At 43.3% G+C, this 12705-nt stretch overlaps 1 protein-coding gene across 3 annotated transcripts in view; it reads left to right on the forward strand.

Annotated features, from left to right (window-relative positions):
* The first annotated feature begins 5114 nt into the window (after positions 1 to 5114).
* The window catches only part of RNASEH2B (ribonuclease H2 subunit B), an 81204-nt gene continuing 73613 nt past the window's right edge, over positions 5115 to 12705 (forward strand). For all 3 annotated transcript variants that reach the window (XM_036250454.1, XM_036250456.1, XM_036250452.1), the window contains exon 1: positions 5115 to 5193. In XM_036250454.1, coding sequence (XP_036106347.1) covers positions 5130 to 5193 — 64 coding nt within the window. In that variant the 5' untranslated portion in view covers positions 5115 to 5129. The remainder of the gene's footprint in view (positions 5194 to 12705) is intronic.

Below are 12705 nucleotides of genomic sequence, written 5' to 3' on the forward strand. Positions count from 1 at the left end.
AATTTATTAACTTGTTAGGTAACGCATTGCTTTAAAAACATATCAAGTGTAATGCCCTACAGGAAATATTAAAAACATATATAAAGCAAATTAAGTGAGAATAACTACAAGTTATTAAAATTTCTGAAGTGTATGGTGATTACTTAGGTGACATGCAGAGAAATATGTAATTATATGATTATCTGATTCATTTAGTTATGGTATCTCTACAGAGAGTGCAGGCACAAAAGCATATTTTGGAGCATGAATTACCTGAATTATACAAATATATGTTATGTTTGTAACTATACACACACATGGAAATGTGTAAACGCAGTATCAACATGCTTCACCCAAAGACCACTTGGAATACACCTGTAGTTGAACAAGTTGGGTTTGTTCCTCCTTGCAGGGAAGAACACAGGCCATGGAAATCATGGGTGTCTCAGTAAGAGGGTGCTAAGAGGAAATGTTAGAGGGATTGGGTATTAGTGGGGTGACTGGGGGAGGATCTAAGGAAGCAGGGATTCACTCTAGATGGGGCACTGTTAGAAACTGAGGCAATTCTGATGGGACATCTCAATGAATCTTGTCTATAGGGGGCGGAATGAGGACAAAGCTGTAATTGGTAAAAGAGTCCCAGTCACTTTTTTTGACCAAGAGAGAGGGTGCTTGGTATTTTATGGGTGACTAAGTGACCTTCTTTTTAATGTGCTTTGCCAAAATCATGAAGTACACCTGTTTTTGTCTCATTTTTTCATGATCTTAGAGCAGCCTTGTCTGAGGCTGCTATTCTGGGAGATTGTTTATGTTTTTTAGGTAAGACGGTCTGGCTATGAGTGCTGGGCTAGCTTCTCACTGTCAGGGGCTGCTCTTCTTTCTTTCTCAAAAGCTTCAGTCATTCTGATTCTGTGAACTGGTAGACCTTGCACATTTATATGTTGATATGTGTCACACTGCCCCTTTTGCAACAAGTACAATCTAATTTTAGGCTGGGTTCTCTAAGAGAGTGAATAGAAAAGAAATACTCTCCTGCAAAGTATGTTTCAGTGCTATCCATTGGTCCGGTTTCTAAGTGGCTGGCCCTTTCCAGAGCCGATCCTTCCCGCCTTCCCAGCTTAGGCTTGAGTACCGTGTTTGCCTGCTCTGTTGTTTCTAGATGAGCATTTGGAAACAAGACAAAAACAAGGCAACAACATTTTCTCACGATAAAAGTGATGATAGGTGTGGATTTTCATTTTTATTTTGTTACAAGAGAAGAATTCTTATGGTTTTAATAATCTGTAAGAGAAAAAAATGTTTTCACTACCTTTAGTTCAAGCTTTCCCTGATCTGATCACTAAGCATTGCTAAAGGTCATTTGACTCTGAACTGTTTTTTCCTCAGTTCCTGTACTTATAGGTATTAAGGCTGCTATTCCCTTATTTTATTTTATTTTTTTCAGAATGACTTGCTTATGTCTTTGCATGTTAGTGGGACTAGATTAAAAATTAATTTATAGGATATTTTATGATATACTAGATATAATCAACTTGTTCTTATTTATAAAACTTAGGAATACCACAAGCCACACTGCCTATCTATCCACATATAATGTTTATTCAGAAAATATTTGCTGAGCACATGATGTGTCCTAGGCACTGACGCAGCAGGGAAGGAGGGAAGGGAGGTTAAGAGCCCAGTCTCTGGGTTGGACTTCCTGCTCTGCACTTGCTGGTTGTTCATGTTGGGCAATTAGTTGATTTCTCTAAATTTACATTCATCCCCTGCAAAATGTGGGGATCATACTAATACTTCCCCTTAAGGCTACTGGAGAACTAAAAGAGCTTGTCACACTACCCAGTAAAAGCCATTGTTATTTTTTGAGGATAAAGTGGTAAATTACTAGATGCTGTCCTTCCTCAAGGAACTGAAGAGAATCAGAGGATCAACTACCTAGTGAGATCACTGGGAAGGTTGGCAGCATCTCACTCATTCTTGGGGAGGGTGTTGGGAGGCAGGAAGAGGAGCTCTATGGAGGAGGCACTAAGGAAGATCTGAAGAATACCTAAAAGTTGTCCAGGCAGCGGTGGAGGGTAAGAGAGGAAGCAGAGGAATGAAGTTAGTGGAGAGCAGGGCAGTCCCAGCTTGGAAACAGTGTCAAGTGCTGATGTGACAGAAGGCAGTTCCTCGTGGCCAGACTGTGGACAGGGTTCAGAGAGAGAGAAGTGGTAGAGCTATGTTTGGAGGGGGCAAGTGAGGACCAGATTTCAAGGGCCAGTGTTCAAAGCATAGTGCCTTGGGCTTTACCCTGAGGACGATAGGGATCTAAAGTCAGTCTCCAACATCACCATTGGTCCCCTTTCCAGAAGGCACTTTTTAAAGTGGATAAAGGAAATTGTTCAGAGATGCTTGTTACAGCACATTTTAAAAAAACATTTTGCTCTTGGATCTAAACATAAGCAAGTTAGTTATACTCTCATTAACAGGCCATACTGAGAGTGGTCCATTTGTGTCTGGCCCCCATCTTATTTTATTTTCCTTGTCCCTTCATTCCTTACCCATCCCTTACCCATTCTCCTCCATTTCACAGACACCCATTTCTTATGTGTTCATTAAATGGCCTTAAATGTGCATGTATTCTTATAAAACATATAATGACTTTTTTTAATGTGTTTTTACCTACATGGTATTCTGCTATAAATTTCTTCCTGTGCCTAACTTGTTCTCTTGATATAAAGGACCCATGTTGTTATGTGTACATCTAGTTCATTGCTTCTAACTGCTGCATAGTACATACATAGCATACTTTGTAGCATTATTTATAAGAATACTTTGAAATAACCTCAATATGCACAGTAGGGAATAGTTAAGTAGTCTTAGAAATCTTGGTACATTAGCAGTGTGAAATAACATTAACATTGATAGTTCTGGATGCCATGGGAAACGTTTATGACAATGTAGAGGAAGAAAAGCAGACGAAATTGTCTTTACCCTGGGAAAACAACCACATAAAAATACATGTTCAGCCTGGCCAGTGTGGCTCAGTGGACTGAGTGTCATCCCATGGATTAAGAGGTCCTGGTTGGATTCCTGGACAGGGCACATGCCCAGTTTCCGGCTCAATGCCAAATAGAAGGTGTGCAGTAGGCAGCCAACTGATGTTTCTCTCTCACATCAATGTTTCTCTCTCTCTAAAAAAAATCAATAAGAACATATATATATATTTTTAATTTTTTTTTGTCCTCACCTGAGGACATTTTTCCATTTTTTGTTCAGATAGAGTGGGAGAGAGAGGGAAGAAGAGAGAGAGAGAAACATCGACGTGAAATGGACAGATCGAGTGGCCGCCACCCACACAACCCAACCAGGGCCGGGGACAAACTGCAACCAAGGTACGTGCCTGTAGTGGGAACCGAACCCGGGTCTCTCTGGACCACAGACCGACGCTCTAACTGCTGAGCCAAACCGGCCAGGGCAGAACATATTTTTTAAAAAATACATATTCATACAGCCAATGGCTGGAAAGGATCAGAGAAAATAAAAATAGCTCTGTATGTTGGAGCACTCAGACTGTGTATAACATTTCTCTTGTAGCTGTTAGCCATGACTATGGTGTGCCTGGGGATTTGGCCTACACAGCAGAGTTATACCCCATATACTCTTATGGGAGAGAAGAGATCAGATTAATCTGTTGCCTGTCCCAGAGTTGGCATCTCTGTGCCCCTCTCAGCCAGAAAGTCTTCCTCTCCACCACCTGTGTCCTGCAGTGAACTGCTGCTGTCTCCCTTCCATGGGAAACAGGACTGAAACTAAGAAATCTTTCAGAAGGCTGAGATAGGTCTAGTGCTGTGAACTTAACTATCTTCAATATTAAACAAGAAGAGCAAAATACATAAAGAGTTATGTATATTATTCTTCCATTTGTGCAAAAAGCAAGACATAAGAATTTGTAAGTGCATGGAAAATTTCTGGAAAAGTAGACAAGAAACTGTAAACAGTAATTGTCCTGGGGAGGAGGCCTGGGGATCTGGGGAGGGGGATTGCGGATCTGGGGTAGGGGGAGACAAACTTTTCTTTAAAGTATGAGAGAAATAATTATCTTTTTTTTTTTTTAATCCTCATCCGAGGACATTTTTCTATTTTTTTTGTTCAGATAGAGTGGAAGGGAGAGAGAGGAAGAGAGAGAGAGAAAAACATGGATGTGAAAGGAACACCTAGGGTGGCTGCCTCCCGCACGCATGACTCAACCAGGGTCGGGGACAAACTGCAACTGAGGTTTGTGCCCTTAGCGGGAACCAAACCCGGGTAATTATCTTCTTTTTTAAAAGCATGTACACCAAACATCACCTTTTCAATTATAATTTTGTCTTTAAAAGTTTAAGCTTCCCAATTCCAAGATCCCTTTTAAACACTACTTTTAAAAATGTGTCAATGTTTAACTTATTACAAAGTCTTCCAAAGTAACAAATTCATATTTTGAGCCTCAAATTGTGATACTTCTTTTAGTGATAAGGACTCAGCCCAATTTGAGGACTTATTACACGCGGTATGCATCGCAAAGCACACTGTTCTGACATTAATTCCCACCCAGAATGCACCTGATGGTCAAGGGACACCGACAAGGGCGAGCGCAGAGGGCTGGGCGTGATGGCTGTTGTCGTTAACCTGGACTTGCCCCATGCTTTCCCTCCTGCCTGGGGTCTGCGAGAGCCCCGCGGACGTCTTCCCTTCCGGGGCCCCAGCCCCTCCCCAGGGGCCCGGCCTCGCCAGCTTCGCGCTTGGGGGTCCTTGGGTCGCGCCAGCACCTCGCGAGAGCGGCCGCTGGGTGTGGGGACCCGGCCGGCGGACCGAGGCGCCCCCTCGCCCCCGCCGCGCCCTCGCCGAGCACCTACCGCGGGCGCAGAAGCGGGGAGAGAGGCCGCGACGCCCTCCCTGGCGGCGGGCGAGGCGCCAGCGCTCAGGTCGCCTCCGCCTGGCGCTAAATTTAAAAAGTGCAGGCGAGCCGGCTGGCACCGGAAACGAAACCAACTTCGTGCCGCGGGCCCCAGCCTCCAGGCCGCAGCGCACCGCGCACCCGGAACAGGACCCGCTCCCGCCATTTCCCGCCGGCTCCAGCCGGGCCCGCGCTCCGAGCTGAGGCTGCCCGGCCCCGGGAGAAGGCGGGCCCCATGGCGGGCCGCGGAGACGGCGGGGACGGCGCTGGCGCCCGGCAGCACGTGTTCCTGCTCCCAGGTAAACACGCCCTTCCCCGGGCCGCATCCCGGGCCGGCCTCCGGCTCTGCGCCGCCGGGCCCGAGAGCGCGCAGGGCGTCCGCCGGGGAGGAGCCCGGGCGGGCTCCCATCTCCGCTGCGGGGCGCCCCCGCCGGCCCCCCGCGCGCTCTCGGGCGCAGCCCGCACAGGCTCCGCGCGCCGCTGGGCCCCAGTGCCGGACCGGATTCCCTCCCGGAGCACCCCGTCCCCGTGGGTCACACGTCACAGCCAGCAAACCGGACCGGATGCGCAGTAACGCACCCAGCGTAGCCCCCCCTGCCCCCCACCCCCACCCCGCTCTCATTCTGGTGGCCTGCGGATCTGGTGGCCTGTTGGGAGCGGCCCGGGCCTGCGGAGAGCGACGTGGGTTCAAGTTCTCCGGGTGGGCTGTGGCGCCAGGAGGTGTCTTGCCTTCGGGGTGTAACTTGGTAACCCCTCCACCCCCCAAGTCGGCAGCTGGCCTCGCGTCTGGGTTCCTCCTGGATCGGAAGCTAGGATTCAGTAGGCCCGGGAAGGCCTCCAAAACACGGCCCCTGCCCAGGGACACACCCTGGATGGCGAGGCAGGAGAGAAGCTGGATGGTGGCAGGCGTTAGGACAAGGGTGGTTCAAAGAGATTCGGGTGGGTAGGTAATAACAGGAGTGCTGGAGTCTGGTCTTCCAGCCCCGCCCCAACCCCAACCTCACCCCTACCCTGATGATCCAGGACCTGCAGGGACTTGGAATGATGGTCAGTTGCCACACATGATGGGCTCCGTTAAGTGGCAGAATAAAGGAGTTTGGCACTAGGGCGTGAATGCTAGAAAGGTTTGGCCCTGTTGTAGAATGATGGCTTGATATGACGGCATAACATTGGAAATAAGGAAAATCCAATGTTCTCTGTATTTGAGATTTAGCTCAGCAAATGTTAAAGTATTTGCTGATGACTATGTAGTTGCCAGGTAATGTGGATTTTATGGTGGATATTGAAAATTGTTACCTGTCAGTTTGTCAGTATTTTTGTATGTATATTTAACCTTTTTAACCTTTAAAAAGAGGTATAACTTACACACAGTAAAATGAACACATTTAAGTATGCAACTCAGTTACACATTTAAGCCTGCAACTAGGTGAGCTTTTCACATGTATACACCCGTGTGACTATCCTCCAGGTCAACATGCAGAACCTTTTCAGCATGCTCCTCATGCCTCTTAGTAGATTGCCCCAGTAACCTCTCTGCTGACCTCTGTCCCAGAGATTCATTTCACTTGTTGGGATCAGATGTGCTCCTTTGAGTCTGACTTCCTTCACTCAGCATTATGCCTGTGAGATTCATCCATATTGGGTGTAGCAGTTTTTGGTTGGTTTGTGTTTTCATTTCTGTGTATATTTTATTGTGTGAATATCCATGATATTTATCTCCTCTCTTTGGATTGCTTCCAGTTGGTAACTATTATGAATTATACTTCTAGGATAGACTGAGGAATTCATGTCTCTAGGGTGTGTACCAGGAATGGAATTACTTGTGCTAGGTACTTGTATGTCTGCTAAACAGTTTTCCAAAGTGGTTGTACTGATTTACACTCCCACCAGCAGTGTGTGTTCCACATTCTCACGAGAGATACTTGTGTAGTAGAACAGTTAATGCAAAATTCAGGGTTTTGGCAGAATCTAATAAAGGGCTACCTGTACACATGCTTTATGTTGGAAAAATCCTCTTCTCACTTTCATTACATCAGTTCAATGAGATTCTAAGGGTTGGGACTCTATTCTTTCAAATCAAGTGCTTTATTTTTATTCAGATACAAAGGCTTAGGATAATTTAAGTTTTTCTTTTGTTTAATCAATATTGGCATTCATTCTTAAAGTGTTTGTATCCTCATTATATTAAATACAAAAACCTTCAAAAGAATTAAATCTTGATTGCATCCCATAAATCTTGATTTACTATGTCTACTGCTGGGCTGTGAGAATTATTTCAGCCCAGTTCCTGTTCAAAACTGAGATGCACCATGACCTTTGAACTCACTGGAGGAGGCTAAGGCAGCTAAGGAACTGATAGAAGGAACCCTCTGGTAGGCAGGTTCTGTAACAACTTTGGCTTCCTGCTTCTGTAATTCTTCTAGCCGGCCTTTAGTGCCACCTGCAGGCTCTGAGGGTACAAACACTGATGCTTTAATAATTAACCTCAGTGCAACAGTGCTTCTCAAACTTGAGGGTATCCAGTCACCTGAGGAGCTGGGCCCCACCCCCAGAGTTTCTGATGCAGTGGATCTGGAGTGGGCCTGACAATGTGCATCTCTAACATGTTCCCAAGTGATGTTCATGCTGCTGGTCTGAACCACACTAAAAACCACTGCAGTGAGACCAGCCCCTGAGCACTGGATTGGGAGATAGGAATGATCATCTTGAGGTTTAGCTCTCTTTGTGGTGGGCCAGAATGTACATGGTCAGGGGAGTGCAGGCAAGCACAGAGAATGAGGCATACATATGTATTTGTTAGGAAATCAGCTCTGGTAAGTTATGCATTTGAGAGTAGGAAACTGAACCTTCTGTTGAATGAGCACCATAATATAGTAAAGTTGGGCTCTTAGTAAGAAAACAAAGATTATATGAAAATTTTCATAAGTATTTGAAGTGGTCTGTGCTCAGTTGTAGAAAACTTCTGGTAGAAGAATCTGAAGAGCTTACTCTACATACTGGAAAGTGAGCACGTTAATCAGCAGGTCAACAGAACTTTAGAGGTTTATCCACGAGACAAATGTACAGCTACCAAACCTTGAGATGACACCTTTCCCCCTAACATTTAATTTACTTTATTTCTCGAGTTACCTACCATAGCATTGTGTTACATCTTGAAGGGTAAATTAAAAAGTACTGTTTAGGTCTCTTTGCCTCTCATTTTCCATTTGTCTGAAGAAGTTTGTCCCAGAAAAACAAAAGCTGGGACTTGGAAGGGATAGTTGTGAGGTGGTCAGACTTGGGGCCTCGATTTTCATAAGCCAGTGGAGACCAAACTGCCTTCCTTTTCAGCAGAGTAAGCATTTCTTGTAGTTTAGGACAGTCTTGGACGTTTCTCAAAAATGGCCTGGGAATACTAGCCTATTTGCAGTTTTAGTTACTATGAGAGACAATTAACATCTCTACTTTTTGGAATATGGTGTAAGTTTCCATCCCTCTTTGCTGCCCTAAAAGTAAATGTTTAAGTCATAATTCTTCTAGTCCCAAGTTTTGTACGCTTGTCAGTTCTGCTAGGTTGGGGTAGACTCGAATGTGGAGGGCCAGCGGCGACAGACTGAGTGTAGGGTAGAAGACTGCGCTGGTGGTTAATGTGGCTGAACCCTGTTACTTAGCCATCTCCAAGGAAATACTAAAACATTGGAAAACCCTAGTGTGTGAAGAAAAGAAGCAAGGACAGAAATGATCTCAGGGCCATTAAAAAAAATCTCATTCAGGTCCACTTAGGCTGAAAACATCCTTTATAATCAACCCTCTGATCAAACTGGGTTTTAACTATAGACGAGTTTTGCAATAAAGTAATTCCTCTTTATTTCATGCAAACACACATTAAAAAGTATTTTAGGAAGGGTTGTATTTGTTATTTATTTCCCCTCAGCCAGCATAAGTAATGCCAGTTTTGGTGGGGTAGAGGATGGGTTAGTTTTTGGGAGATAAGAATCCCAGGCCTGCCCGACTACCTTAGACATTCCAAATATGGTACTGAGCCTTTTACAGGAGGCATCGCGACAATCTGCAAAAATGGATTTGAAAACATTGTGTTGAATGCAAGCTTTAAAACTATATTGTAATTAGATAATTAAAGAGAAATAAAGTTTAAAAAGAAAAACTTATTTTCCTGTTTAATGATGGAGAAAATTTATATCAGTGCTATTACTTATTAGAGTCTTGTAGGTTTTTAATAAGCCCCCAGGAACACCTCTTGTTTGAAAAAAGTAAAAATATGTGGCAAAAGAATTACTATAGACCTAAATGACTTTTCAGTGACTCTAAAAAAAAAAAACAAACAAAAAAACATTTTTCCTCCTTTACTTAAGTGCACATGGTTAATTAATCTCAGAAGGAATATTTAAACAGGGTTTTGTTCTTTGTCAAACTGTTTGCATGTATGTCTTTTTGTGTTTAGAAATATATCTTGTGGGCTGAAAGCTTCCTTACTTTCAGAAGACTTACTTATGTGGGAAGAACCTATACTGGCTTGGCCAGCCGTAGGGTGTGGGGGTGTGGGGAAACCTGGCCAGCCATGGGGTGATGGGGTGTGTGGGTGTGTGGGGAGACTTGGCCAATTCAAGTGCTGATTTTAGACAACCTCTGAATAATTAAGCTCAGCTTCTGGTAAGATAATGTCATTTACTGAATAGTGCTCTGTAGGCCTTCAGCAGTGTGGGAGTCTGAGTTTTCTAGCACTGAGCATGTGTAACATTTTCCACCCAAATCCTGAGTCTGGCTTTGTCTTTATGAAACGTTTTCTGGTGGGAACCGGACTGACCTTTCTCAAGTGGCCAGTGGATCAGTTCCCCTTGCTATGTGAGCACGTTCCGAAGTGGATGGACATATCAGATGCCAGTTGGTGTAATTAGGCTGTTTCCAGAGCCTGATCTTGTCCTGCTAAGTAATTGTTCCAAAGACCTGGGACGTTTTATAAGAACTCACAAGTCCTGCATATTTATCCTCCAGGGCAGAAAAAAAAATCATAAAAGGAAAGTAAGCAATGTTCATAATATTTTTTTTGAATAGCAGAATAGGAGCTATGTGCGTTTTCCCATATCCTCTGAGCTTTAACCATGTTGTTAAGAACCAGAAACCTCACCAGTGTTCTCTAAAGCCTGACTATAAAAAACACATCTAAAACTAGATTTGTGCTATTGGTTAGCTTTGTGTTCTTGGAGAAATTGTGTCCTCATTGTCAAACCTCAATTTTCTTGTTTCTACGTTGAGAGAGCAGTGCCAGTCTCATGGGGTTGCTGTCCATTGGTTTGAGTTACAAGGAAGCTGTCTTTTGCGCCCCAAGTTCTTAGCCTGTGTCTGGGGCAGGATAGGCACAAATGTCTCACATTTTATTTCTTCCTGCAGTGTTCTTTGCTTACGCAGTTCTCTTTCTTCTTTCACTTCTATCCAAATTCTACCCTTTCTTCAAGGCTCAGCTCAACTTGAGTTTCTGGGAAGATAATCCATTTGTCCCAGGCCAATTTCTCTTTCTTTGAATGTCCTTACCTTTGTGTCTGCCTGGACCCCTGCCTGCCAGCTCTTCTCTATGTTCTCTGCCTGCTAACTGCCTACTTATCCCTTAAACAAGTGCAAGTGTTACTTCCTCCAGGAAGCCTTCCCTTTCAGCCTCTCCCCTGTTAGTATGCAGGTTAATGGTACCTCTTCAGTCATCTACACATTTCCTCGTGATTATTCAGTTCATTATCGCTTTTAGATAAATGTGTATTAAACACTTAATACATGCCAGTACTGGGGAGAATTCAGGTCTGTTCTCCCTGACCAGCCACTTTTAGCTTCTTAGTGGTGGGAACCTCGGCCTTAAGCTTCAGAGCCCAACTTTGCTCAGCACCCCTGAAACCAGAGCATGCTACTTAGGACTTCAGCCTTTTTGTTCAGAGATCCTTTATATTTGATCTTAAAATATCTTTTAAAAAAAAGTTTTCTGTAAAATAACATGCCGTGTATGCCATGTAGTGCTGGCAGCACTCATATGTCATGTTTACTGTGTCTCTTGATTGTATCGTATTCTCTTGTGCTTAATTTAATCTTGTGTTGTTTTATACAGTTACATGCTGTATAGGCTTGTGGCCTAGGAGCAATAGGCTATACCATATATCCCAAATGTGTACTAGGCTATAGTATCTAGATTTGTGTAGACAAAATCTATGATGTTCACACAATGAGGAAATTGCCTAATGACACATTTCTCATAATGTATCCTCATCATTAAACAGCACATGACTGGACAGCGTGGATATGATGGAAAAAGAGATGATGGATGATGCATGTCCCAGGCAGGGTGAAGCAAGACAGCACAAGATTTAATCACACTTTGCAGAATGGTGCACAATTTAAATCTTATGAATTTTTTATTTCTGGAATATTTGTTTAATATTTTTGGAACATGGTTGCCCATGGGTACCTGAAACTGCAAAAAGAGGGTGACTGCTAGAATCAATAAAATCTATCCTTACCACTTAAAAAAAAATCTTTAAAAGTGACTTTCTTTTCAGGTATGTCTGTCTGCTAAAGTGGCATGGACTGCCTGGTGGGGGGGTCATATCTGCATTTTCTGGTGCCTGTTTTGTTATCTGCCTCTGAAACAAGGAGGATCCAGGCTGACTGAGGTCTCTCTGGCCAGAGCTTGTTTCTCTGCAAGGACCTAACATCCCAACAACATTTGGTGAGGCTCTGCCATGATCAGTTGCTCAGTTTTGACTAGTTAGCCCTTCCTGTACACATTTTCCTCCCAGTGTATTTTTCGTAAATTTATTATTGGAATAGTAATATGTACCCAGTAAAGAAATTTTAATAATGTAGAAAAGTGTAAAGAAGAAAAGAACTTGTTCATCATTTTACTACCTAAAATAACAATTTGGAAATATTTTTTCAGTTTTTTTATGTTGTATGTATCACAGAATGAATTCAGTGTTCTTAAAATTTTTTCTGCTTTTTCTACTTCTGTCTCTATTTCACTATTTACTCTTTCTGCTTATTTACTGCAACACTCACTAAAATCCTCAGGGATATTGGGGTTTTGCAAGAGTGCTATATGGCTTTATTTGCTATACTTAGTCATAGAATTAGAGAAAGACAGTTAAATTGATTTAATGGAGAGCAAAGGAACTGAGATTTTATTTCTCTTAATTTTGGTAAGATAGAAACTCATATAATCATATGAACAGAGTTGATAAAGAGAATTGGTAGGTCATACTTTGAGTATTCAAAAGGCTTATTTTGAATTTATTTATATTGTAACAAATATACCAAATAAGCATTGCTTTCACAGAGTAGACTACATATTTAGAATAGATTATCTTTAAGAGTGGATAAGAGTGAAATACAAATAGATGCAAAAGAGGTAAAGATAAACTCACAGAGCCGTAGTGGACATGGTGGAAAGCTAGGATGTTTTGAAGCCATTTGAAGTTGAATTTATTTAGGACAATCATGGCCTCCTGCCAACATCCCTTGGAATAGATAGGATGCCAGTTAGAAGGGACCATAGGTCTGCATAATATTTCTTTAATGCGGAGCAATGCATCCTGATTGTGTTACAAAAGCTGACTTAACACTTTGTTAGGAGTTCCCTAGTAGGATCACACCTTCCTAGAAGAGCCAGCTGTGTGTTGGGGGCAGGGATGGTGGGGTGGTGCAGAGCATAAGACATCTGGAGCTCAAGTGTTGCAGCACCAAAAGGTCCAGGGTTTCTGCCTCTCTGAGGGTTAACTTCTTCTCAAACCAACTTCCTCTGGTGGAAAACAGGCTGCACACTGCACCCAGCTTCA

This window comes from Molossus molossus, unplaced genomic scaffold, assembly GCF_014108415.1.
Source record: "Molossus molossus isolate mMolMol1 unplaced genomic scaffold, mMolMol1.p scaffold_m16_p_9, whole genome shotgun sequence".
Classification (NCBI taxonomy): Eukaryota; Metazoa; Chordata; class Mammalia; order Chiroptera; family Molossidae; genus Molossus; species Molossus molossus.